Genomic DNA, 27,633 nt, shown 5'->3' with positions numbered 1-27,633 from the left:
ACAGACAAAGGCTGGAAGAAAGGGAATATCTGGTTTTCACAGATAGGGAACTAAGGCACAGAAATATTAAACCACTTATGCAAGGTCACACAAAGGATCTGTAGCCAATGCAGGAACTGAACCTGATCTCCTGAGTCCGACTCCAGTACGACAACCGCAAGCCTAGCCTTACTCCCCAAGCAAAAGTGTAGAGTAACACAGTGTCAGAGTCACCTGGCAGTGTTAAAGCCACCTCCATCATCTCTTAGGGCGCCAAAGAAGAGATCTGTCACACAGCTTAACAAAGCCCCGTCATTTCAGGCTGAGGAGCACATCAATCCACTTTCACTTTTCTGTCACCTCTTTTCTGTGCACCACAGTTGTTATTTTCATGAATTACATTTTACTTTGGTTTTCTGCAGACACAAGGTTTCCTGTCTCGTTAGAATTCCTTCACTGGGTGCCAATCAGCCGAAGACAAGCTGCTCCCATTAAGGAGAGGGTCTGTGAGAGGATTTAATGAACAACCAAGACATAGTGGGGGCAACGTCTTTTTTTTAATTGGCCAGTGTATTAGAGCAGAGCTCCTTTTAGAATGAAATTCTGAACCTGCTTCTGCTTTTCAGTCCTTGACTCAAATATTCTGCTATCTTTGGGCCAGATCTTAAGCTGGGATATGTCCGTATAGCCTCACTGTAGACAATGGAGCTATGCCCATCTACAGCGGCTGAGGAACAAGTCCTATATGTGCAGAATTCCCATGAAGGTCTCCGTTAGCAGTCAGTATTACAGAATATTGGAGACGAGACCAGCTGAGGCCACATTTTCAGCTGGTCCAAATTGATGAAGCTCTAATACTTTAATGGAGATGCACCGATTTATGTCAATTATGTGATAATTGGGCCTACAAATTGACTCTAATTGTGAGCTGAACTGTAAAAAGTATGTGAAAGTTCCTGAGATGTCTGGAAATCAGTGAACCAAAATTGGGGTGTTGGAAAGTAAGTGTAAGTGGTGGACAAAATAACAAAGGGATGGGCTATTCCACCCCTTAAAGAAAAGAGACTTTGAGGGGAAAATAGGGAACAACAGACAGAGGCTACTGGAGTGAGCTTCACCATCATGGCTGCCAGCGGCACTTCCCCCTGGGACCCCGGCCTTCATGTCAGCCTGATCCTGAGAAATGTCCTGACCAGACTGGGCCAGAGAGAGGGGCCAGATGACATTGCCGCCTGTACCAGCTCGAGCTGAATCCCAAACACCACCTGGGATGAATTGGAGACTTAATAACAACAGTTCCAGCCCATCTCAACTACCTTCTTCTCGTCTCCCAGCAGGACAGCTATCACCACCGAAGAGCCTGTGAGACAAGGAGTGGGGATTCCTTGCCAGAGCTCTCTTCAGCTAACGGGTAAGGCAACGAGGGGAGGTGTGGAAAGGAAAGTCTCATTCAATGCTTTACATTTCAAAGACTGTCACAGTATTTTCTTCTTTTCTGGATCTGTAATAAAAGGTTGGAAGGATTTGTAAGGGTGGGTTTGCCGTGGTGCTAAGCAGGCTGAGGTCTCTGTATTCCACACCCCAAACTTTGGTTAACACTGTTGAATGTTGGAAAGTGACTGGGTGACGCAAACATGTTGGGCCCATTTATTCCATCTAAATTAACACATCAGCTCTCACCCGGCACGTGAAGCTGAGCAAAGACTTTTGGCCACAGTGAGGGTCAAACAGTTACTTCATGTCCATAAACATTCTCATGACAGAAATAACAGTCCTGCATTCCCCCAGATCTTTGGGGGTGGGGGGGTGAATGCCCTGTACGTGCTTTCATTAACATGTAGTCACTTCATTTTTTCAGTAATACTATTGTTGTGCCTGCCACAGAAGGAGCATTTCCAGGCAGGATTGTGCAGGAGATTTTCTGCTTTCGACAAGGTGAAATGTGCCTGTTTAGCCCTTGCTTTGATACTGACAGCTCGTATTTGTTAATAACTCTCTGGCTCCAAATCATGGGCCCCACCCAGGAACAGCCTACCTTGATTACAAGGGTTGGGTAACACATTTAGATTTCCCATCTGTCATCCTGCACATTAGCCACATTTGTAACATGTGTCCTCAGCTCTGTTTGCTAACTTAGGGCTCAAGTATACAAACAGATTCACGTTTGTGCAGCATCCCAGAGGGGTAACTAGGCTCTGCAGGGCACGGAGGGTCCATGGGAGCTGCTTCCATGATCCAGCCGTCCCTACCATAAAGAATTCCTTGCTGAGACAGTTATCAAACACCTCATGGCATAAATTCAAATCAAATCCAAGTAACGTGAACTTACTCTAAAACTATGACACACGAAAAGATGAAGGGCAAATATATCAAGTTCCACCAGCCTTCCCTTTACTTTTATGTGTAACCTTCTCTTGTGAGCTGGAAAACTTCCGAAAAAGAATACGATTGCCTTTAGCCCTTGAGGCCCTATTCTGCCAGTGTTCCCCAGATCGAGTAGGACCCTACTCCATGAGTAATCCCTCTGAGATCAATAGGGCTTTGATGCGCTACCTAGAGGCCCACAAGATGACTTCTCTGGAACAACTTGCAGAGTAAAGTTCTACTCAGCGTGAGTAAGGATGGAAGGCTCAGGCCCTCAACAGGGGACTATTATAAAATACAGTGGAATGTTGCTTAAGGTGAGATAAGCATGTACTTTTACCGGTTCCTTTACGTGTCATTTTTCATATTCCTATAAATAAATCTCAGTGATAAAAAAGGTGGAACACCGAGACAGTTAAATGTGGGTATGAAATCCTTTTTAAAGGTGAGTGCTTTATTGCATAGATGAACAGGATACCAATCTAAAGCCTAAAGCATAGCATAGTATGTGAATCTTGGAGACTGATCTTGTTTTAACACAGTCCATGTCATACCCCAGCCATTACTTGACTACACGCTTGACTGTGTTTTGTTTTTCTTTAGTTATTTGTTATGTTTTCAATCCACAGAAGCTTTGCTTGGCAAGGGATCATCTTGAAATGGTAAAAAACCATGATGTTCACAATTAATACAACATCAACAAGACATGTGAAGGTCTGCGGCTCATTAAGATGTAATGTCAGGATGCCAAAGAGAAGTCACAGCTGCTACCTGCTACGCAGAACGTGTGCAGGACGTGCCAATTACTTTGCTCTCATGCAGTGCAAGAGACCTCCGTTGTCCTTATGCCAGCCTGAAATGGTGTCGCGCCAACAGGCAGGTGGAGAGATTGCCAGCAAGGCAAGCTGTGTAACCAAGCTTCTTCCGAAACTGGAACGAGGGATGGATAACGAAGAGCAGCATTGTGTCTCAACTGGAACAGAGCAAATGGGGGACTTGTCGTTTTGTTGCTATTATTAATACGCTGGATGCTAGAGAAACAGAAAAACTCATACCTACCAAGAAGCTAGACGTTCTTCCACAGCAAGAGGCCTGCTGCCTAAGGTTCTTACAGCAGCAAGAGAAGTTAGAAAAGACCTGCTCTAACTTCCTCTGGGGGTGGGTGGCTGAGGATCAGGGAGCTGCAACTGGCCTCCTGTGGCTGCCACTACCTACTACATCTGAGTAGCTTTGACGCAGTGGAGAACAGGGCCTTCGGGAGAATTCCCACAAACCCACAGTGCTGGGGGTCGTGCTCACTCTCACAAACAGCTCTGTTGACGCCAATAAATAAGGTAACAAACAAGAAGCTCAAACTGCATTTCTGTTATCAGTCAGTGTGAGTCAGGACAAAGGACAAGAAGGGCAGTGAGTGTGAAGTTGGATTTAAGGGTGTATCGGTCTAACACAAAATAACATTGCTGATGTGAAGGTCTATATTACACTGAGTTCTGGGATCCTAAAAATGGCTCAAATCCTGAAGTTCTCTTTCAATTTTTTCTCAGTCCTTACTGAGGGGAAAACTCCATTGACCTATGCAAGGACATGATCAGGCCCCAAATTTTGAGAATTGAAAAGCTCGATGTATTCTTGCAACAGTGTGTAAACCCACTTCAGGATTCCAATAGGCAATTTCTTTTTGACTAATATTACCTTGTTTGTGCTTTTCCCCACCTCTCACACACACGTATTTAGAGCTTTTCTGCCTCCTGCTCCTGTTCTACATACAACTGCAAGTGAGATGCTTCTCTGTACGAAAATCAAAATGGAAAAATGTGGCACGACTCTGGCCTACAGCCACTGAGTGAGAACAGGGAGCCGGCAGTCAGGGCACTTGGCTCCGTAGCCCTGCCACTGACTAGCTTTGTCATTGGGGGTGAGCAATTAACCTCTTCATGCCTCTGTTTCTCCATCTGCGAAATGGGGACATTACCGACTTTCATACGATCTGGAGATAAAAGGTGCTTTGATAATACCAAATACTATTATCACAAAACAATTGTCATAAAGTCCATGCTCTGGTCTTCGACTCACTCAAAATTCTGACTGACCTTCCTGACATCTGCCTCAGCTATGTTTTATGGAGGTCAGCTGTTTTTAGATGACAGCAACAAAATTATTAATGAAAGCAACAAAATGCCAACATGCTAGGAGCTCTTTCCCCTCTCTCCTACACTCAGCCCCCAGAACAAGCTTCAGTAGGTAGACAGGTCCGTGGCAACGTGCCCTGAAGGTGCTGAGAATCTAGCTGTGTTGAAATTGGCTGCGGGATGTGAATTCCAGAGTTGAAGGCACCCCCTCTCCACCCAACCCCTGGATACAGAACTACAGTGACTGTCCGCTCTGGTCTTGGCTGAGCTCAGCTGTTGCATGGGAGGAGAGGAAAGGTTCTGAGTTAGCCAGGACCCAACCAACACCTTGAGTGACACCCAGAAACGAAGGGGCAGCCAGTGCAGCTCTGGTAGCACCCACACAGTATTCGCCAAGCACAAGCTAGATTGTAACTATGCAGTGTGGAGGCAGAGGCCATGCACAAGCTGCCCCCCCCCCCAGGAGCAGCCGGGGAGACCCTGTGCATTAGAGACACCCCATTGAGTCACATTTCCTCCCTGGGTTCCGCCTCGCTGGTAGGGTGGTGGGGCCAGGCCCCACCCATTTCCTGTCTTGCCTTGCCCACTCCTGCCCCTGGCTCCACCAGGCAGCCTCACTCACTCCCGTGTGCTTGGGCCCAAGGTTGGGTGAGACTGTTTAGTGTGGGCATGAGCCCAAGTCACAGCTCTGCCTTCGGCAGACAGGCCGCCAGCTTCAGGTGAACTCCCCTCCACACAGCCTGTAATGCACCAAACGAGGCAGCTTTGTTTCCTGCCACAAACAGGCTGCTCAGAGAAATCAAAGCTAAAAGTTTCTTAAAGGAGTCCATTTATTAAACAATCTAATTTCATCAGAGGGTATTCATGTGACTTCCTCTCTTTGGCGAGCTGATGCAGGACTAGCACATACAGAAACATGGGCTTCTAACACGTATTCTTGGCTCATTCATGACTTGGAAAGTATATTTCCCATTGTTAGTAAACATTAACCTATTACGACTTCTGTAAGTTAAACTCTCACAATTCTTTAGATGTAAGCAGGATCTGAATGAATTCTCCCCTGGCAACTAGCTGGGGGGAGGGAGGGAGAGACTTCAGGAGCAAAGTGTATTTACATGAACACACCTACTCTGCTTAGATATCCAGCAGATAGAGTGGTGTTGCTCAAAGTGATCAACAACTTGGCTGGTGTTGGGTTACAAATCACTTTAGTATGGAATGATATTAACCAAAATCCTTTTTACATTGGGTATCTAGATAGTTAGTGCCCTATACCTACTGAAACTGAAAAGTTCTTTGTCCTTAAGTTGAACCTACTGAGTGCAAGGAAAATAAATTCAACAATAGAATGTGTGTAAACTTTTCCCTGCTTTCCCCCCGACCTTAATAATATAGTCCAGGCATTCAGGGAAGGGACCTCTCAAAGCTAATGAAGAGACTGCAGAAGTATGTTATAATAAATAAGGCATGGTAATTGATAAGGGGCATCTTATAATCCAATTCTGTTCTGTAATTGAAAAGGAATATTTTGTTGCCAATGTTTTCTGTGATTTATGAAATAATGACCCATTGAAAGATGTTTTTAACTCATTAGGAAGTGCTTATTAGAACAGGTGCTCTTAATAATAATGATTGACTTAGAAATCCTTTTAGCTTATCAGTCATGTAAACTAAGACACCATAAAGAAATTCCGTAAGGAATGAGGTAAAATAAGATACTGAAAACAGTACACCTCTCGGGAAAGTAATTTTTCCCTCCAAAAAGAAACTGCTTTGTCTCACACCCTATCAAAGGCAAGAGATTTGGGGGGTTAGACTGGGAATGAAAACTGTCAGCATCCCACCACTTACAGGGGCCAGCTCTTCACCCTACATACAGAGTGGTGACGTATCTTTTCTTTCTGTATAATGCGGTAGTAATCTTTGACTGATAATCTTTGATTAAATAATTCCATTTGAGACTGTTGTTTGATGATCTTGAATCATTATTATAAATTCAAACATGCAACATCGTTATCTGTCATTTTCTGTACATCCATGGCCAACACTTACAAAGTGGCCTCTACAGCATTGTAGACGTATGTCATATCGTCATTCCAGTGAAGGATAGCTCACTGTAGAGGGGTACCTTGAACTCCTCCAAGAGCCAAGATACAGTATATATTTTTCTCGCAGCACACAAGCCCAGCAGGGTGTAACGGGGGGGAAGGGACTTCCAGTCACATTTGGAATCTTGCCCCAACTGCCGTTTATACGAGCAAGACAATATAGCAGAGCAAAGAAAACCATCCTACAATTCTTCTTGCCACAAATTCCTCTTTCCTACAAAACTGTGAAACATTTTAGTATTTCTTCCCAAAACTAACCCCCCTCCACTTGGAATCAACTCCTGCCATTGGGGACTCACCTTGCTATTGTTTCCTCCTTATTGTACCAGGGGTTTTCTTTTATTGAAGTGGGTCCTCTCTTTGCAGTGGGCTGTTTTACTTTCAGATTCTTCTCTAATGTCCTTTTCCATCCCCTACTGCTTTCTTTGCACAGCAGTTTTATTGCCCCTTTTGTTTGTGTTGTGTCTGTTTATGGTGTTTACTGGCATACTGGTATGTATGATGCAGTGATGCTTGACCATCAAAAGCAGTGGTGTTCTCAGATAGCATTGCTTAGTATCACTAGCCAATCAGAACAAAATATTTCTACTTCCCATTCATTACATTTACTCATGCAGCCCAGGTGAACGTGCAACCTCTTAAAAATCCCAATGGAAAAGAGGTGTAACCAAGTTAGTTACTCAATAAGACACAGTTGGAGTGTGAGCCACGTTGCTTACCTATCGATATGGTCCAAACTGCAGCAATTTTCATAATAGCCTTGGTGCGGGAATTGAAGCGGCTGTGCTCAATAGGATTGCGTATTGCTACGTACCGATCAAGAGAGATGGCACAGAGATGCATGATAGATGCAGTTGAAAAGAGCACATCTAGGGAAATCCATACAGGACACAATTGTTTAGGCAAAGGCCAAGCAGAATCTGAAACACAGAGAAGAGAAATGAAAGGAAAAGGAGAAGAAAATGATTTGAGAAGCTAGGTCATCATTTATAATCAAAGTGGTCTGGTATTTTAAGCCAATGACATACTTTTAAGGGGTGCATGAATGTGGATGACAGGGAAACCACCTCCAACATCTACATCTACTCAGTCCCTAGCTCCAGGTGTCCAGCAAATTCTCAGCATTTCCCAGGTATCTATTTTCGGTCACTTGCATTATTGTTCCCTAAACACAACAGAATCCTGACCATGCTGAACTGTTGAGTCGGGAATGCCTTTGGGTCCCAGCTTAATTCTATATACCCCTGGTTTTTCATCTCACCCAGGCTTTCATTAAACCAAGGGCTGCATATTGCAATATGCTATTCAATCTGCTTGAGACCAGAGAGTACCACTCCCTATTGGGACCCGTACCAATACATATTTGCTTCAAGCTTTCTCTTCAAAGGGTGTAAGGTACCTTTTCTATAAGCTGACTGGTACCGCTAGCTCTGAATTCAGCTTTAAATGTGCTTCCCAGCTTGGGCTGTTGCAGTACCTGAATAATGCTTACCTGCCTCACAGCAGGGCGTTTGAAGCTGTAAAGTGCGAAGTATTATGATTTACAAAAGTGAATACACTAGCAACCTGAATTGAGCAGATAGGTTCATCTGACTGCTGTTGGCACATGGCTAGTAGGGGTGTCTACAATTATTAATCAGTTCACTAAGTAGTGAAGTACAGCCTGAGAATAAAACTGCCCCAGAAGGATCCTCAGGGGACATCGCTATTTAAATTAAGGCTGGGAGACAATTGATTTTTGTCTGATACTCTGCATGCGTTAATGCTCAGAATGGATTGTAACAGATCAATGACACGTCCTGCCAACCTCTGGGCTTCCATCTCACCTATCAAAACAATTTAATCAATCGTGTCTACAGCAGCTGCAAACATGAGAGGTGCCCGAAGATTTGAATAATAAGGTATTCCGCCATCAACAGCAAGTTGTTCATTATTCAGAACACTGATATTTCAGGCAGTTTTCACACCAGCCTGTTCTATATCTCAGCCAGGGAGGATTAAATATATCAGCTATAGAATCAACTCTTCAGTAAGAGCGATGCCACATCCTACCTACCCCCCCGGCCTCCCATTAATGGAAAACCAGGAAGGTTGGTCAGAACCTCACTGAAACCTTTGTTAAATGGGTAACCAAGCAGGACAGAGCCCAGAGTTTCCTTGCACTTCATGAAATCTGAAATGAATTGAACCAAATTAAATGATTTAAAATTGGCAAAGTGAAGATCAGGAACAACTAGCAAGAGAACGTGTCAGAGTGGAAAAAGATACATTAGCCCCATCGTACAAGTGGGAGAACTGAGGGAGGGACTAGCTGAGTCGCTGGCCAAAGGCCATGCCGTGAGGCTCCAGTTCTGGGAGTTACTTGAGCACATGTCTAATTTTCAGCATGTGTGCATAGCCCCACTGAAGTAAATGAAATTTCTCATATGCTTAAGTTACAATCCTGAATTGGTGCTGAGCTGGGACAGAACTCAGGAGACCTGACTCCAGGCCTACGCTCCTCCTTACTGGATACCAGCCCCATTAACATAACGTTCCTTGAACTTGTGGTATCATTCACTGGGAACTCACCTAGGCCAAAGTCCCTGATTGATATAACCGCCCGTCTTTCTGGAGACCACCGCTGTCCTCGCTCAGCTCATTGGATGCCTGTTTCCCAACCCCAGGGAGACCCACAGCACAGTAGGGGGTGCTCCGACAGCAGAAAGCGCACGCGTTTCTAGTGCTTGTCATTTGTCATGTGTCTGCGTTTCCCTGGGGATCAGAGGCCTATGTTCATTCTCACCCCCAGGAAGATCTTGGCTGCACACCAACCTGTTGCCCTGCTGAGTTGGCCACCCTGAGTCCTGCTCGGTGGCATCCAGTCGTCTGGCTTCTTTTGGAACAAGCAGGAAGTGGTGGATAATTAGTTTAGAGGAGCAAGCACTCAGGGTATGGCTACACAGCGAGTAAACACCCGCGGCTGGCCCGGGGCAGCAGTAACATTGCTGTGTAGATGTTTAGGCTCAGGCTGGGACCCCGCAAGAGGGGAGGGTCCCAGAGCCTGGGCTCCAGCCGGAATGTCTACACAGCAATGTCCTCGCAGCCTGAGCCCCAGAGCCCAAGCCATGCTGCGGATCTTTTATTCCAGTGTAGACATACCTAGAGACCCTTCGGAGAGGAGGTGAGGTAAAAGCCCTGGCTGCTGGAACAGCTGTCGCTGAAGGTGTCTGTGTGATATAAAATCCAATGAAATGGAACATGATTAACTTATGACTAACCCAGTTTATAAGAGGCTTAAGCACCTTTACCATAGATCAAATGGTAAATCTCCTGCGCTAACCCACGCCTGGGATGTCCCTGCGACCAACCTGAATTGAGGTCAAAGCATTAGCAGAGTGCAGTTCAGATTTGCTGGAGCTTTAATGATCATATTCTGAATACCAATTAACGCCGGGAGGTGGCTTACACAACGCTGGAAAGAGAGACTCTGATTCCCTTCATGTGGTTCAGTAGATCAATATAAGCCCCAAGCCCTTGCCAGCAGCTGCCGGCCCAGGCTAAAACATCGTCAGTCACAGTTAATGCCTTGCCAGTCTTTTTAGTAGGCGTTTCTAGGAGCTGCCTTTCTCATATGGACTTAAGTAAGAGACGAGTATAGGAACTGAAGAATTATGATTATTGCATGAATTACATTGTGCCTAGGAGCTCCAGTCTCGGACCAGGACTGCACTGTGCTAGGCGCTGTACACACAAAAAGACAGTGCCTGCACCAAAGCGCTTTTGATCGAAGACAAGAGACAATGGATTGGTACAGACAGGCCAATGGGGAAGTGCCAGGAAATAATGAGACACTACTGATCAGCATGACAGGCAGTGGTGTCAGCACACCAGCAGCTTAATGAATGAAATCAGAATATACAATGAAATCAGGAACTATTTGAACATGACCGCATGCTGAGGAGGATGAAGTGGGACTGGTGAATAGGTATCAGATGAATGGATCTTTACATGAGTCTCTGCTCAGAAAGTAAGGGAATAATATTTGCATTCCAATTGGTTACCCCTCTCACCCCGCCAGGCACAGTGCTGCACTGATCATCAGGAAATCTGGGCACACCAGCCCGGGAAGCAGGCCTCCTTAGTGCCCCCAGTGTGTCTTAACAAAACACTCTCCTTCCTGCCCAATACAATTAATGACACGGTCGTCATGTGGGTGAATTCTGCCTGCTGAGGTTTATTATATACAGTCAAGAGAGCTCCGGCAGCCGATTTTGCTGTATCATTTCATGATAAAAAGCTTTTTGTGCCTCTTTTCTTTTTTCAACCCCTCAGCTCCCACCATTGGTGCCTGTTAGGGTCAGCTCTGCCCCTGAGGCAGAACAAGCAATGGTGCAGGAAGTAAAGTATTAGGGGCAGCAAAAGGGACAGCCGTTGTTTCCAGGCCTGGCTGCAGGCTGGCATTGCTAGTAGTCCTGGGGCAGCAGAAATCCAGCCCTGGGGCAGACACCACAGCACTTTGTTATGGGAAGCTGAGAAGAGGCTTTGCACAGAGCTGCTATCTGGATAAATCTGCAGGCTGGCATCAAGTCAAGGTGATCACCCAAGTCTTCCCACAGACTAATCCTGTCCATCTTTATGAGTCCAGGGCCCCAGGATGTGCTTACGCTGCAGTGACAATTATATGTCAGCAGAGACACTTCACGTTCTCAGGGTGTTCCTTAAGTTATTAAAAATGTCACTCTTATGACGTCTGGGGCTCGGTGGCTGCTTCTAACATTTGACTAGGCCTTCAGACAACAGGTCACAAGGTATGCCCAAGCCACACAAGCAATTAGTTTTCAGTAAGAACAGTCTGTGCATATGAAAAACACCTACCCAGAGTACAACGCCAGTCATCTTGGTAAGAAAGAGCAAAGGACGCCAGCTGTCATTTCATATGAAATGGAATCAGAGGTACAAGGTAGCTGTGCCATGTGACTGGACAAGGATACAGACTAAGGAGAATAGCAACTTGTTTATTTTAATCTTACATTTTCTTTTCCCCAGAAATAATTTACTCACCGAAGTTAACAACTCCCTTGGTCTTTTTTCATTTCCGTTTGACTGGCAAGTCTCAAGAAATGGCCACGACACCGTTATTAGACGTGCAAATGGGTGGGTCAATAATAACTGGATCCCTCGCTCCAAACACCTTTACACTTCAGTACATGGACAAGTGTGTCTCCAAGCCAAACTCGCACCTTAATCTGAATTTTGCTCCAGAAAAACGGACAGAACCAACTCCCTGGATTCCGAACAGCCTGCACTTTGGCAGCACCGAACTTTCAGAAGCAGCTCAAAGTTCTATGGCTTGGGTTAATCGGTATCCTTCGGTTCACCGCAGCGTCTCACTCTCAGTCGTGATGTACTGACAGCTCAACCTCCCAGAGCAGTGTCTTCAGCATGAGTTCAACAGTCAGAATGGAGAAAATCCAACTCCATTTATAGGCATCCTTGTGATGACAACTAATAAAGCAAAAATGGGCAGTGAAATTGGCAGAAGGCCTGTGTGTTAGAGACAACATTCTGTGCCAGGAGAAGCCGTCAATCCGGCGTCTGGCACTCGAATTCTACAGCTGCCTCACTGGTGTGAGAGTGGGCACAGCGTGTGGGGCTGAATCATGAACTAGCAGCACCAGGTGCACAGAGGAGGTTTCTCCCTCCAGGTTCCCAGATCACTTTAGTGAAAGCGAAACCAGCCTGACCTGCTGCACAAAGGGTCTGATTCAAAGCTGAGTGATGGCAGTGGGAGTCTGCCTGCTGACTTCAGTGGGCTGTGGGTCAGGCCCAACAGGACAGAACTTAAAAACAAGATTACGCTGGGCTCTGTGCAACTCATGTGTGTGGCAGTGGAGTCCACCTTCCCCTTGCAGGAGGCTGTCCTGCTTCTAGCATGGGCGAGCAGAAAGGATGCCAGACTTGTCGCCTGGAGACCTGGCTTTCATTCCCAGCTCCATCTCTAGAGCTGTGTGAAAACTGGAATTTCTGTCACCTGGGCAATTCTGATATTTCATCATTTGTTTCTGCCCCGAATTGAAATACAAAATCAAAGTATTGAAATTTTGTACAGAATAGAAGTTCCAAAAAATTCTGAATTTGGAAATGTCTAAACATTTTGTTCAAACTTGTTTTGACATTGGATTGCATCCGCCTAAGGTGACACAGTGTCTCGAGCCCCCAGCCTTCCCTGTTGGGCGGGCTCTTTGGCCAGACTACATCTCCCATGATGCACCATGTTCATGGTAATTCCACAATGCACCAGTGTCGCTCACCCAGAGTGAAGCCTGCAATGCATCATCGGAGACGTAGTCCAGCCAGGGAATTTAGCCCCTAGGGGAGAATGGAGGCTTGGAGCACCTGAACTACAACTCCCAGGGGGCACCACAGCTGTTCAGGCAGACACATATTAATATCGAGATCACCTTAAATGAAATATTTCATTTCAATTTTTCTTACAGAGTATATGGACCAGAAACTACCTTTTCCATCAAAATAACATTTTGATGGATAATTCCAGACCAGTTCTATCTCCCTGGACTTGCTGACCCAGGACAATTTTCCTAACCTTTTTGCACCTCAATTTCGCCATCTGTACAAGTGGGCCAATTGTGTTTAATCACCTTCATTAAGCACTTTGATATCAGTGATTGAAATGTAATATATAAATTATGTGCACTATCATCTTCATTGTGCTTTTCACCACTTCAGCAGCAGAACTACCAGTAACTGCAGCTGGAGGCAACTGAATTCATCCTAGGCATAGCAAATGGAGGGGTGCTAAATATTCATAAGAACATAAGAACCAATGGTCCATCTAACTCACTGTCTCGTCTTCCAACAGTGGCCGGTGCCAGATGCTTCAGAAGGAGTGAACAGAACAGAGCAATTTATGAGTGATCCACGCCCTGTCGTCCAAATCCAGATTTTAGCAGTCAGAGGTTTAGGGATACCCAGTGCAGAGGGTTGCATGCCTGACTATCTTGGCTAATAGCCATTGAATTGGAATTTATGAATTTATCTAATTCTTTTTTGAACCCACTTATACTTTTAGCCTTCACAACATCCCCTGGCAATGAGTTCCACAGGTTTACTATGCATTGTGTAAAGAAGAACTTCCTTATGTTAGTTTTAAACCTGCGGTGTATTAATTTCACTCGGTGTCCCCTAGTTCTTGTTTCAGAGTAGCAGCCGTGTTAGTCTGTATCCGCAAAAAGAACAGGAGTACTTGTGGCACCTTAGAGACGAACAAATTTATTAGAGCATAAGCTTTCGTGGACTACAGCCCACTTCTTCAGATGCATATAGAATGGAACATATATTGAGGAGATATATATACACACATACAGAGAGCATAAACAGGTGGGAGTTGTCTTACCAACTCTGAGAGGCCAATTAATTAAGAGAAAAAAAACTTTTGAAGTGATAATCAAGCTAGCCTAGTACAGACAGTTTGATAAGAAGTGTGAGACTACTTACAAGGGGAGATAGATTCAATGTTTGTAATGGCTCAGCCATTCCCAGTCCTTATTCAAACCGGAGTTGATTGTGTCTAGTTTGCATATCAATTCTAGCTCAGCAGTCTCTCGTTGGAATCTGTTTTGGAAGTTTTTCTGTTGTAATATAGCCACCCGCAGGTCTGTCACTGAATGACCAGACAGGTTAAAGTGTTCTCCCACTGGTTTTTGAGTATTTTGATTCCTGATGTCAGATTTGTGTCCATTAATTCTTTTGCGTAGAGACTGTCCGGTTTGGCCAATGTACATGGCAGAGGGGCATTGCTGGCACATGATGGCATATCTCACATTGGTAGATGTGCAGGTGAACGAGCCCCTGATGGATTCTAGTTCTTGTGTTATGGGAAGGAGTAAATAACACTTCCTTATTCATTTTTTCCACACCAGTCATGATTTTATAGACCTCGATCATACCCTCTCCCACATTGGTCATCTCTTTTCCAAACTGAAGACTCCCAGTCTTTTTAATCTCTCCTCATATGGAAGCTGTTCCATACCCCTCACCATTTTTGTTGCCCTTCTCTGTACTTTTTCCAGTTCCAATATATCTTTTTTGAAATGGGGTGACCAGATTTGCACGCAGTTTTCAAGGTGTGGTCACATCATGGATTTATAGAGGCAATATAATATTTTATCTCCTATTACCTATCCATTTCCTAACAGTTCCTAACATTCTGTTGGCTTTTTTGACTGCCGTTGCACATTGAGTGGATGTTTTCAGAGAACTATCCACGATGACTCCAAGATCTCGTTCTCGACGAGTAACAGCTAATCCAGACATTCACTTTGTATGTATAGTTGGGATTATGTTTTCCAATGTGCATTACTTTGCGTTTATCAACATTGAATTTCATCTGCCATTTTGTTGCCCAGTCACCAAGTTTTGTGAGATCTTTTGTAACTCTTTGCAGTCTGCTTTGGACTTACCTATCTTGAATACTCTTGTATTATCTGTAAACTTTGCAACCTCACTGTTTGCTCCCTTTTCCAGATCATTTATGAATATGTTGAACAGCACTGGTCCCAGTACAGAACCTTGGGGGACCTCACTGTTTACCGCTCTCCACTGTGTAAACTGACCATTTATTCCTACCCTTTGTTTCCTATCTTTTAACCAGCTACTGATCCATGAGAGAATCTTCCCTCTTATCCCATGACAGCTTACTTTGCTTAAGAGCCTTTGGTGAGGGACCTTGTCAAAGGCTTTCTGAAAGTCTATCACCCTTGTCCACATGTTTGTTGACCCACTCAGAGAATTCTAGTAGATAGGTGAAGCATGATTTTCCTTTACAAATGTCATGTTGACTCTTCCCCAACAAATCATGTTAATCTGTGTCTCTGATAATTCTGTTCTTTACTATAGTTGTTACTAATTTACCTGGTACTGAAGTTAGGCTCACTGGCCTGTAATTGCCAGGATCGCCTCTGGAGCCTTTTAAAAAAATTGGTGCCAATTACCTATCTGCAGTCATTTGGTATAGAGGCTGATTTAAGTGATAGGTTACAAACCACAGTTAATAGTTCTGCAATTTCATAGTTGAGTTCCTTCAGAACTCTTCGGTGAATACCATCTGGTAGTCACTCACAATGAAACACAGAATCACTCCGATTTGTATGAGTTGCTGTTTCGAAAAAACACATTACACCAGAGTCTTCAAATGGAAAGAAACATGGAGGATGCAAAATTGAGGGAAATGACCCAAACTCTAAATCAAAAACCTGTGAGTTTTCCACTGTTTCTCTCTAGACAAGGAAGAGAAGGCCTAGCATACAGAAGGGTAAATTGTATACCTAGCTCTACAAAAGGAGGTGTTCCCAAAGCAACGGATCATGGGCAAAACACACTCTTTCAGCATGGGCACCTGAGAGGATTACTTGATCCAGACTTCCTCCATCCGTACTTGCTAATGTTCTCTCTGGTGAGGACTGGAGAAAATGCTGCCTATTGCAAGACTGCTGTTAATCCTACTTCTTAGCTCCACCAGCAAAGGGGACAGGCAGGCAGGGGCAACGTGTAAAGTGACTTTTTCTCCTATCTGGCATGTCACTTTGTCTATAATATCATCCAATAGCTTGGGCAATTTGAAAAGAAATGAAAATAGAGATTGCAGACCAAACTCATCCCTTGTGTGAGCAGGGTTTGGCTTCCATTGAGGTCTTACCATCATCTGAGTGTGACTTGCTTATGCCCGGGCTCAGTTTGGCGCACTGTGTTTAATTCGGAGGCATGAACACTGCACGTGCACAGTTACTGCGGTTTTTAGAGCAATCCGCCAAGTACTGTATTTTTCTCCATGCCTGCTCACTGTGACCATGCAGTGGGACACTCGAGCCAAATGCTGTATTAGACCCAGTGACAACATACGTATTCACAAGATGGCAAAACAAAGAGTTTTCTACAATTAATCAATTTGGCTTCAGAAATTTTCTGTGGAAAACACATAGTAAGGTCCAGTGGCCACTTTGCTCCCAGCAGTAAAGCGGGATTTGGGAAGGCTCAGGTGTAGGAGTGGGTTTGTAACAAACACTGTGCTTAGATCAGAGCCAGGGAGGATAAAAAGCAGCTTTCAAAGCCCCACATGAAATTAATTTATTTTTTTCCTTTTGGGCTCAGCTCAACACAGGTAACACAGGCCAAGAGTGAGGTGCTGCAGAATACACAGACTCAGAGATGTTTACTGGTCAGGTACAACCTCATTTACTGTTTATTGTCTTGGCACGAAGTGCAAATTTTCCCACATTTCTCTGTTTAAATCGCTTCCTGCTTTATATTCTTATTTTTTCACGTTCTGCTCCAACTACAAACAGGGCCTGATGTTCCTTCCCAAAAAACTGGGGGAAATGAGCATGAATTCCAGCCTGGTTTACTGTATGCCATATATACATGGCGGTCCCAGTGGATGCTAATGAGGGAGTGTGGCGTGTTGTAAGCACATCTTGATCATTCTCTAGAGTCTCGTTATCCAAATCAAACCAGAATATACACTACTCAAAGAAAACCCACATAGCCTGCCACTTATCCCAAGAGCTGGCTGGAAGAATACAGAAGAGGTTTTTCCCGGTTCCATGGGAAATGAGGCTATATATTCTTTTCAGTTTGTGATTACCAGCCTCTCGGATTCATTTACTTAATGAGAGGGCAATGCTACAATACTCAATTATAGCTTTCACTCGGTTTGCACACATGTTACTGGGGCAGCTTTTAGTCCAGTATGTCTTCATCCATGTGCAATTCCCAGGGGACACAAGCCTACGAAATTCTTTCCTAATCTGCCGCTTTCAGACAGATTCTGCCACTTCTCAGATTCTTTAAAACATTCCAGGCTGAGAAGTCATGTAGTGTGGGGAAAAAACCTGTGCTATCTCCCTTGTTAAAAGCACAGAAGATGTTTTATGCAGCAGTAATATATTGCAATTGAAGCATTTTCTATTAACCATACTTTCTGATATTCACTTTAAAGTTTCATAGCTGCCACAGACTATACAAAAATAGAAAGCAATTACATACAGTTTTAACATTACTGCTCTGCATTATTCTCTAGGGATCTTAAGGCTTTAATGACTCTCATTCCTCTCTCTTATCTGAAGAGCAAAGTATTTGTAAGCCTGAAACACCACATCACTGGATGTAAAACTATGTATTTCTCTTTCACTAATTTACTTCCTTCTAACTTGCGTCCACAGACAACCAATTCAGAAATATCCCTGTCATCTTGTGAGTCATATAAATGAGCATATGTAAAAGTCTTCATCATAGTTGAGAGGTGCCAAATACCTTGTTTAATCATTGCAATTGTCAATGATTACCCTCTTCTTTTACAGAACAGAGTGCACTTGGGATCTTTTTACAGGGTGGACAAGTGTTCTGACTACAGGAGCAGCAGGACTCAAGGGCAGTGCTGCAAACTTTCATGATTTTATTATGAGTCTCATGGTTCTTTTCTTAAATACCAAGCTCCTGGAGTCATGTTATTAAACCAGAATCTCAGCTTTCATTTAAAAACCCCGCAAGCTTCTAGCCCTCATGTTTTTGGAGAAAAACTTTAAAATGTGATGCCCTAAGGAGCCAAAAAACAAGATGAATAAAAATTACCCTAAATGTATTATTTTTAAAAATCTCATGATGTTTTAGGGTCTGTTTTATGATTTTTGAATGCCTGGGGTTGGCAATATGGCAACAGCAATTCCACAAGTAAACCATGCTCCCCACATCCCTAAAGATGATAACATTGACAATCCTGATGTAGGCTAGATTCGGTTCTGTATTTGGAAAGAAGCTGGATGATGTTTTCATGTATTACAGTGATAATGAAATATGTTCTACTTCATCAATAACTAGAGAGGATGCTAAATGGTCCTAAATTATTCCTAGGGTAGGAATAAACGTCAGTTTTCAGAATGGAGAGAGGTAAATAGTGATGTTCCCCAGGGGTCTGTACTAGGCCCAGTGCTATTCAACATATTCATAAATGATCTGGAAAAAGGCGTAAACAGTGAGGTGGCAAAATTTGCAGATGATACAAAACTACTCAAGATAGTTAAGTCCCCGGGAGACTGCAAAGAGCTACAAAAGGATCTCTCCAAACTGGGTGGCTGGGCAACAAAATGGCAGATGAAATTCAAAGTAATGCACATTGGAAAACATAATCCCAACTATACATATACAATGATGGGGTCTAAATTAGCGGTTACCACTCACGAAAGAGATCTTGGAGTCATTGTGGATAGTTCCCTGAAAACATCCACTCTATGTGCAGCAGCAGTCAAAAAAGCGAACAGAATGTTGGGAATCATTAAGAAAGGGATAGATAATAAAACAGCAAATATCATTTTGTCTCTATATAAATCCATGGTATGCCCACATCTTGAATATTGCGTGCAGATGTGGTCGCCCCATCTCAAAAAAGATATATTGGAATTGGAAAAGGTTCAGAAAACGGCAATGAAAATGATTAGGGGTATGGAACAACTTCCATATGAGGAGAGATTAATAGGACTGGAACATTTTAGCTTCGAAAAGAGATGACTAAGGGGGGATATGATAGAGGTCTAAAAAACCATAACTGGCGTGGAGAAAGCAAATAAGGAAATATTTACTCTTTATAACACAAGAACTCGGGGTCACCAAATGAAATTAAGAGGCAACAGGTTTACAACAAACAAACAAAAGGAAGTATTTCTTCACACAGTGCAGTCAACCTGTGGAACTCTCTGCCAGAGGATGTTGTGAAGGCCAGGACTATAACAGGGTTCAAAAAAAGAACTAGATAAATTAATGGAGGACAGTTCCATCAATGGCTATTAGCCAGGAGGGGCAGGGACGGTGTCCCTAGCCTCTGTTTGCCAGAAGCTGGGAATGGGCAACAGGGGATGGGTCACTTGATTACCTATTCTATTCATTCTCTCTGGGGCACCTGGCATTGGCCAATGTCAGAAGACAAGATACTGGGCTAGAGGGACCTTTGGTCTGACCTAGTATGGCCATTCTTATGTTCTTAAACAGCAACTACTGAAGTTAATAAAAAACTTTTTTAAACCCTCACAATTGGATAACTTGCATCTAGGAGTATTAAAAGAATTGGCTAAGGAAATCTCTGAACCATTAATGTTATTTTTTAAATGAAGCTTGAAACAATGAATAAGTTCCAGGGGATTGGAGAAAGGCTCCCTTCATGTCAATATTTTAAAAGCGTAAATGGGATGGCTATTAGCTGGCTAGACTGGCATCTTATCCATCCAGGCAAAATCCTGGAAAGGTTGATATGGGACACAATCAGTAAAGAATTAAGGGATGGTATCACAATTAATACCAATCAATATGGTTTTATGGAAAACAGGTATTGGCAGACAAACTGATACTGTTTTTGATGAGATCACAAGTTTGGTTGCTAAAGATAATGTTGTTGACATAATATCCTTAGACTTCTGTAAGGTATGTAGTCCCGGATGAGCACTGTACAAATCAATGTATCCCATATTAAATGGATTAAAAACTGGTTAACTAACCACAAAAAGTAATGGCAGTTATACAATAGCAACAGAGACCAAGCTGGATCCCTTGATGGGCTCCTTTGATCAATACACATTTTAACCTAGCTAAATGCAAGATCTGACATCTAGGAATATCGAATGTAGGTCACACTCATAGGATTGGGGACTGTATCCTAGAAAAGCGGTGATCTGAAAAGGACGTGGCGATCACACTAGCTAACCAACGGAGCAAGAGCTCCCAAGGTGATGTGGTAGCTAGCAGGGAAAATGTGATCACTGGATGCCAAAGCAGGGTAATATTGAGTAAGAGTAAGGAGGTGGTATTAAGTGAGACCATGACTGGATACTGCAACCAACTCTGGGCCTATGGGCCACATTTCAACAGGGATGTTCAGAGATCTGGCCTGCCAGGTGGCCAGGGCAGAGGATGGAGCTAATGGGGTCCCCTGGGTATAAATCCAGGGGTTGGGGCCTGTAACAAGGTTGTGTGTTTAAGCAGTTGTAGTGAGTAAGCAGGAGCAGTTGTGTGAGACCCTGGCCAGGAAGCAGAGGGATGGTCATTTCCCGGGCCCAGGGTGGAGTGGATTTCTGCAGAAGCCTGTTTGTTGTATGTTTTTAATGCTGTTCAGAGAAACAGGACTTCGTGTATATTTCTATAAATAAACAGACTGTGTCAAAGATTACTGAGTCCATGTCATGGTCATGGGAGGAGAATTACATTCACAGCCCTAGCAGTTATCTTTCCAGGGCAGAGTGATGCTTGGAAATCTTGCAGGACTGCTGCCTCGGGTATATCTGTTCTGTTGACTAAAGGTTTTTGCAAGTAGCAAGCTCACGCAACATCACTCTGACAGAAGTTTATGGCTCCATCCTGAAGTGCGTAATTCTGAGTATGAATTTATTCTGTAGATTTGATTGTAATTGTGATGTTAGCAGTAGATTTAGTGATTTGCACTTTAGGCAACAGTCTTCCATTGCCTCATAACTCATGGGTTTGCAGAAGACTAATTTTTTAAACACATTTCTATGTATGAAAAAGAATATTGAGAAACTGATATCTGTCAGTACACCTGGAAACACAGCACAATAAACGATCTTTTCAATCTTGCTGCAATGGACAGGACTGCCTTCAGTATGGCCACATTTAATTCAGTGTAACCGCGTTGTCAGAGTCTATGGACTCATTTGTTATCCTTGAGTCACCAAAGTCCTTTTTTGTTAAAGTGCCATTAAGAGGATTAGGTATACAAGGTTATGTATAATACCAACAACTGGCTGGTTAAGGCTTCTATTCTGCAAAGCACTTAAGCTCGTGATTATCTGTAAGCTTAAAATCAAGCCTGTGCTTAAGAGCATTGCTGGATTGAGGCCAGAGTGATCAGCGCCTTCCATCAGTGAACCCTTAATTAGCAAGAGTGTATTGATTTAATCTACTTCTCCTCTGAGCTCGCTGTTCATTTCCTTCCACACAGAAGCTTTGAATCCCGGGACACAAGGTCATAAGAACGCTGGAGCTGAAGATGGGGATGTGGAGGGGGGAACAAATGTGCTATAGTGTGAAGCATAACAATGATCTGACCTTGTGTTTTCTCATAGACTTGCAAATAATTTAAAGATTCATCTCTATAATAAGGGACATTTTTCTGCAGCTTTAACGAGAGCAGGTGTGCCTGGTTATAGTTACTTATACACAATATAAACATATAATAAAATACATATTATAGACAGCGCTGTTCATTACTAGAAGTGTAACACAACCCGCGTCGTTGCTGTGGCCCTGATTCAGTGCAACAGCGATGCACGTGCTTACGTCCCAATAACTTGGCTGGAAAGTTAAGTTAAGCCTAGGCTTAAATGCTTTGCTGAATTCTGACCTCTAAAAATAATGCAGTGAGTTAACCCTATTTCACACTGCCCAGGGTATTTCATAGTGTGGATTCTGTGAGAGATGATAAGCCATCGTCCAGTTAGTGACATTTCACTTGTCTGATGACAAGGTTAAAAGTCAGCAGAGCTAGTCTTTGTAAAAGTCTGCCCAGCCGGACTGACAGCTCCCCTGAAAACAGCTGGAAATGACGAACGTGGAGGAAATATACCTAGCATCCCTGTCACACTGAAACGTGTCTACTTTTTATTTCAGCCCTTTCTGGCTCATAGAGCAAGAGGTTTTATTGGTCCTACAAAACCCAGGATCTAGGCTACTTATATTCCTGAGTGCCATTTGTTGGCACCTTGTCTATTAACTGTTTACATACACTCATTTAAAGAGCTCGCCTATAAAAGTGTGCCCGTGGTGCTGTGGTCACCAATGGAAGAACCAGAAGTCGTCCCAGTTTGGAATTTCCTTGTGACAGTCGCAGGTAAGGAAGCTTTCACTAAGGGTGTCTGAACTTGTGTCACGCAGAGAGAACACCTCAGTCAGCTTACTCAGTGGAATCCTTTGTTAAGGGGTATTGTTTACTTAGCTAATAGCAGGGAAATCAAAGCCAGACGGTTATTACCTTTTCTAAATGATTCTAGTTACTCCCTGGATCACAGAACTCCAACCAAAATGCAAGCAAATCCAAATTTCTAATAAAATAAATTCGAGATCACCCTAGAAAATGCATACCATTCTAGTCAAGTCCATATTCTGCTGTAATGATCTGCTGACCCTTCTAACAGTGCGTGTGTAAAGAGAGACAAGCCACTTTCTGAGCCTCCAGAGTTACCTTGCAAGGATTCCCACAACGTTCCCACTCACTCGCCCACCTTAAAGGGCTTTTGCTTATAATTGTCTTTGTAATGAAGTCAACGCTGTAAAACTAGGGCTGGGGGAAAAAATTCAGCGGGGCCGTGAGCTGACCTGATGCTTCGCTCACTCCTTCAGCGCAAACCTTTCACGGCGTTTGAGAAATAACATGGCTCGGGGTGCTTCTGGGCCCCTCTCCTGGGGCAACTCTCCATGGGCTCTTCAACCTGCCATCCGGGCTCCCCCAGCTCCTCCCCTCCCTGCTGTTCCACTCAGAGTTCTGTTTCCTGTCACGTGCATATGCACAGCCAGACACGCGTAGCTTCAGAGCAAGAGATCCTGCCACATCGCCCTATTATGTATATTGCAGCAGCTCCCATAGGCCACCGGCAGAATCAGGCCCCACTGTGCCGGGGGGGAGGAGGGCTTCGAACAAATGAAAAGTCAGTCTCTGACCCAAAAAAGCCTATAGTTGGAGGGCCAGATCCTGCCACCTTTACTCCTGCTACTGCCCGTGGGAGTAAACACTGCTCCACGCGAGCATGGACAGCGGGATCTGCCCCGCGGGCCTGAAGAGCTCATCCCCACAGCGCCCGTCGGCCCCCAACGCTACAGCAAGCAGAGATTTCAGACGGACAGCTCAGCCTCCCATCTCAAAAGCGCCTTGTGTTGCTGAATGGGAGGGGTGCCAGGTGGGCCACTCGCCATGACTCGCCTCCAGAGCCGAGGGGCCCCAGCAACCACTGCACGGCGCGGACTGATTTTCACCCGCCGGCTCAGTGCAGGGCCCAGCTCTCCCCTGAGACTCCAGTGGCACTCTGCCGCAGAAAGGCCACCCCCAGAAACCACTCCCACGTCTCTTGCTTTGTAACACTAAGTCCACGGGCACGTTCCCTGCATGGGCTGGTTATGCCAGGGAATGGAGAGAGGTTTTACACCCTGGCAGATTTAGGGAGATCCATTTCCCACTGGCTTAATCACGATTACAATATACTCATTATTTGCCATTCAGGTGCAGGCGTTTGCCCCCAGTTCTGCTCTCCAGCTTCCATAAACCAGGGTAGGAGATAACTCAGCCCCTTCTAACTGCAATGTGCAAGCTGGACTCTCTACTGTCCCGCACAGGAGATGCAGCTTGTGTAAAAGGGGCCCCCAGCTCGCGCTGGCGCCAGAACACATGTTCTGCACTGAGTCTGATCAGGATAGCCAGCTGTGCCATTTGCATTCTGCTCCCTCTGGGGTGGAAGCCCAATGCAGAGGGACAGCATAAGACTCATCCATCACTGAAACCCCTCTTCAGCCAGCAAACCTTGAATAATTCTGACCCCTAACGTGCTTGACCTCTATTGTCTGGTTCCGCACTGCTGACAGACGTCAATACCTGCATCTTTTGGACACTAATGGACCACATTCGCTACATGTGGCCTTTCCAAGAAGACGGCTAACTTGTCAAATCAAATGACAGAATGTTAAAGGAAGCTGTATAGAACTTGTTATTGGTACTGTCTAGATACCTGTTATCAAAAGCTCTATTGAGAATCAGACAAACTGACACTAGTGTGCCTTTGTCCTGCAGCACTTGCACCCTGTAACATGCTGCATGGTTCTGAAACAGGTGCACAAAAGCACCCAAGGATTTTAATCTTTGCACTCTGAAGGATTTAAAAGACCGCCACCAAGCCACTCTGGTGCCATCATCCTGCAGCCCTGACCCCTGGTAGAATCATAGACCCACAGGGTAAGAAGGGACTGCAAGGGTCATCTAGTGAGTCTAACCCCCTGCCAAGATGCAGTCATTTTCTTCCTGGCTGCGAGCTGTCGCCCAAAGAACTGAGTGGCCCTATCGGTTCTGGCTGGCTGAATACCGAATACCCCTCACTAACCTGGAATCATGGGCAGGAGTCCCCTGTGAGAGAAAGTGGTGCAGGACGAGAAGCTGCAACGTTGCAGGATGTACTCCCGAGAGTTATACAGCACCAGAGGTGGAATAAGGCTCAAATAGATGTTGACGTATGGATGAAGCCCTATTGTTTTAAATAGCACAAAGTGAGAACTCAATGTTCAGAACCAAACAACCACAGGATGTTACCTTCGTGTGATTTTGCCTCCTTAAGGAGACCGCCCCCAATTCACATATATGGACACTACAGAGGTATTTGTAATCTTCTTCCTCTTACACAAGCAGGACAGATTAGAAAAAGGAAGGAGTGGAAAAGTCTGTCATGTGGTTCCAGCGTTCAAATAGCACTCTGATCTTCTTCTACCGCTCTTGTTGTTCCTGTTTGGTCTCCTGATTTGGGATGGGAAAGGACTTTTATCACAAAAAGCCCATCATACATCAAGAGGACTATTATCAAAAACATTGTACATCAAAAGGTGAAAATGGATTGGTCATGGATAACAATTGCACTGGGCTGATATCTTCAGCACAGTGGGTGCAGAGGGCTTCTTGCCAGTTTGTTAATAGGAGTGAAGAATGGAAATCAAAGTACTCACAGAGCCTGACAAAATTCAAGCTCTAGTGACAAACTTTTCTAGTCTGTGGACTCCCACATCTGAGAAGTTGTTACAAAACTAGGTATTTTATTGCTATGGATCAATTAACAAACGTTATGAAGTTTGGATACTTTTCTAAGCCTCTTTGATCTACAGACGGAGATGGAATCTCACAAGACAGATTCCCTCATGAAACTTGTCATTTCTGGTTAGGTAGGAAATTTGATGAGAACAGCAGAGTAGTAGCCTCACAACATATTGGTATATCCGACACCAGGCTTGGCCAAAACCAGAACGCACTGAGGGGTGTGAAAAAGTGGAATTGTTCCTAGATCTAACGTATAAACCAAATATGATGAGAGCTCTTGGGTTTAACTTTCAGGCCAGGATGCATGGCCCAGCACAAACTTTTACCCATGGTACACTGTTACCATCTAATACCTGTTGAGCGGCCTGTGTGACAGCCTCCATTCAGACAGGCGTTCACATCACACATCTCCCGCCACTTCTTTGTTGACAATCTTGGCACAGAAGCCAGTGGCGGCCCACCCTTCCTCACACCCCTAGACGCGGTCCCTGGAGAAGCGTGTCGAAATACAGTAGTGAGGTAGCCTGGGGAGACTACCCAGATGTTGCGCATCCTGCACTACTTCTACAGATGAAAGACAGCCTCAGCTGAGCACCTTCCCCTGCACTGAGTTCACGCATGTTTACATTTTCTAACGAGAGAAGAGGAGAAGTTCACACCACGGTTCCCAGGACACTTCTCTTCATAACGACCTGGAGGGAACCGGCTTGGCTGAGAGGAAGAAAACAGGGGATTAAGCAGTGAAGGTTGTGGAGAGAGGAGGGCAGTAAAGAAATTACTGCACAAGAAGTGGTACAAGCAAAGAGGAGAGGCAGCGAGCTTGAACCTGAACATTTCCTTCCGCTCTCCATAGTGCCTTTTCCGATTAAAGTTAATTTGCCTAAGTATGCCCCAGGGAGTATGGCAGGAAGATTTCCATTCAGGCAGCCAGCCAGGCTGAGCAGGAGAAAACTTTCTTATGATAATTGGATGCACTGCCAGTAATGCATAAAAATCCTCTCCTGGGCAGGGGTTTCTGTAACGAGAGAGTGTGAGCGATGGTTCCGGTACTGCATGTCCTTGACTCTTCGCATAAGTATTAACAGCCTTAACGGCAGCATTCAGTTCCCACTTTGGCACACCCTGGGAAGAATACTTGTGTGCTGCTCAGCTGACCGCATAGAGATTCAGTGGCTACAGCATTGAGGTGGAGGGCCCATGTGCCAATATTCCTGCCTTGAGCCAGTTTCAAGCCACATTTGAATGAAGAATTTATCTGATCACCAGTAGAACCAGTGTTTCCAGGTGTGACATCTGAAGACTTCAGAATGCCCAAGTCTAGGTAGATGGTCTGGGACAGTGGAGACCTCTCGCAGGCGGAGATGTGTTATGTTTCTCCAGCGTGATCGGTCTTTATTTCTGCCAGACAGTTGTGGGGAAGAGGCAAAGGGCTATACCTTCGCCCCGCACAGAAGCAAAGCAGCATTCCCACCTCGTGCTGGAGAATGGGAGGGAGGGGCACATTCTCCTGCACTGTCAGAACGCCGTGGGCTGAAGGCCCTATGCCTGCTAGCTATGGGTCTGGGGCAGTCCCCCAGCGGGCTCTTGAGCATGCTGGGGCACACGCTACCCCTCTTCATCCCCGGCTTGCAGAATGGCTCTGATACAGGTGTAGAGTCAACACTGCTTGGATCCCCCCAACACAGCTCCTGCCAGCAGGGCACAGATTCAACCCACAGTGTAGATGTGTTTAACTCCCAATGCCTCTGCTCTCTCGGGGAAGAAGGGCATGTTAATCTTTTAATCGGAGGCTGCCTTCGGCACTTCGTTAGCTGTAACGTAGCTTTTACTTCATCAGCTCAAGAGAGGATTTTCTACGTTCACATCCACGTGCAATCCTCTGCACACCTCGTTCTGATGCCCACTTCCAGAATGCAGGGATCCAGGAGAGGACAGACTGCTAGGAGTGTCCGAGAGATTCCCCAGCCATCACTAGGCGGCAGCAGTTGCAATCCTTAATACAATTCTCCAAGCAGCCTATGGCATTTCAATGGACTGTCCCCCCATAGCAGCTGCACCCGGTGACTGTAACAGCCTACTACTCACTACAGCCTCCTCCTTCAGTTCAGCTGATCAGGGCTCATGCTTTCCCTCTTGAAGATGACCGATTCAGTCCTCGCTGAAGACCGTGGCATCTGTAGGAAGCCATGGTTTGTTACAGACACATACCAGT

General features: G+C 44.8%; 1 protein-coding gene across 5 annotated transcripts in view; it reads right to left on the bottom strand.

The window, feature by feature from the left end:
* HTR2C (5-hydroxytryptamine receptor 2C) overlaps positions 1-27,633 on the bottom strand; it is a 436,136-nt gene that overhangs the window by 12,447 nt on the left and 396,056 nt on the right. For 4 of the 5 annotated variants that reach the window (XM_054038881.1, XM_054038880.1, XM_054038879.1 and 1 more), the window contains one exon: positions 7,300-7,500. The exons of the other annotated variant lie outside the window; for it this stretch is intronic. In XM_054038881.1, coding sequence (XP_053894856.1) covers positions 7,300-7,500 — 201 coding nt within the window. The remainder of the gene's footprint in view (positions 1-7,299; positions 7,501-27,633) is intronic. 5 annotated transcript variants of the gene reach the window in all.

This window comes from Malaclemys terrapin, chromosome 9, assembly GCF_027887155.1.
Source record: "Malaclemys terrapin pileata isolate rMalTer1 chromosome 9, rMalTer1.hap1, whole genome shotgun sequence".
NCBI lineage: Eukaryota > Metazoa > Chordata > Testudines > Emydidae > Malaclemys > Malaclemys terrapin.
Note: the sequence above shows the minus strand (reverse complement) of the source record. Positions and strands in the feature narration are given on the sequence as shown.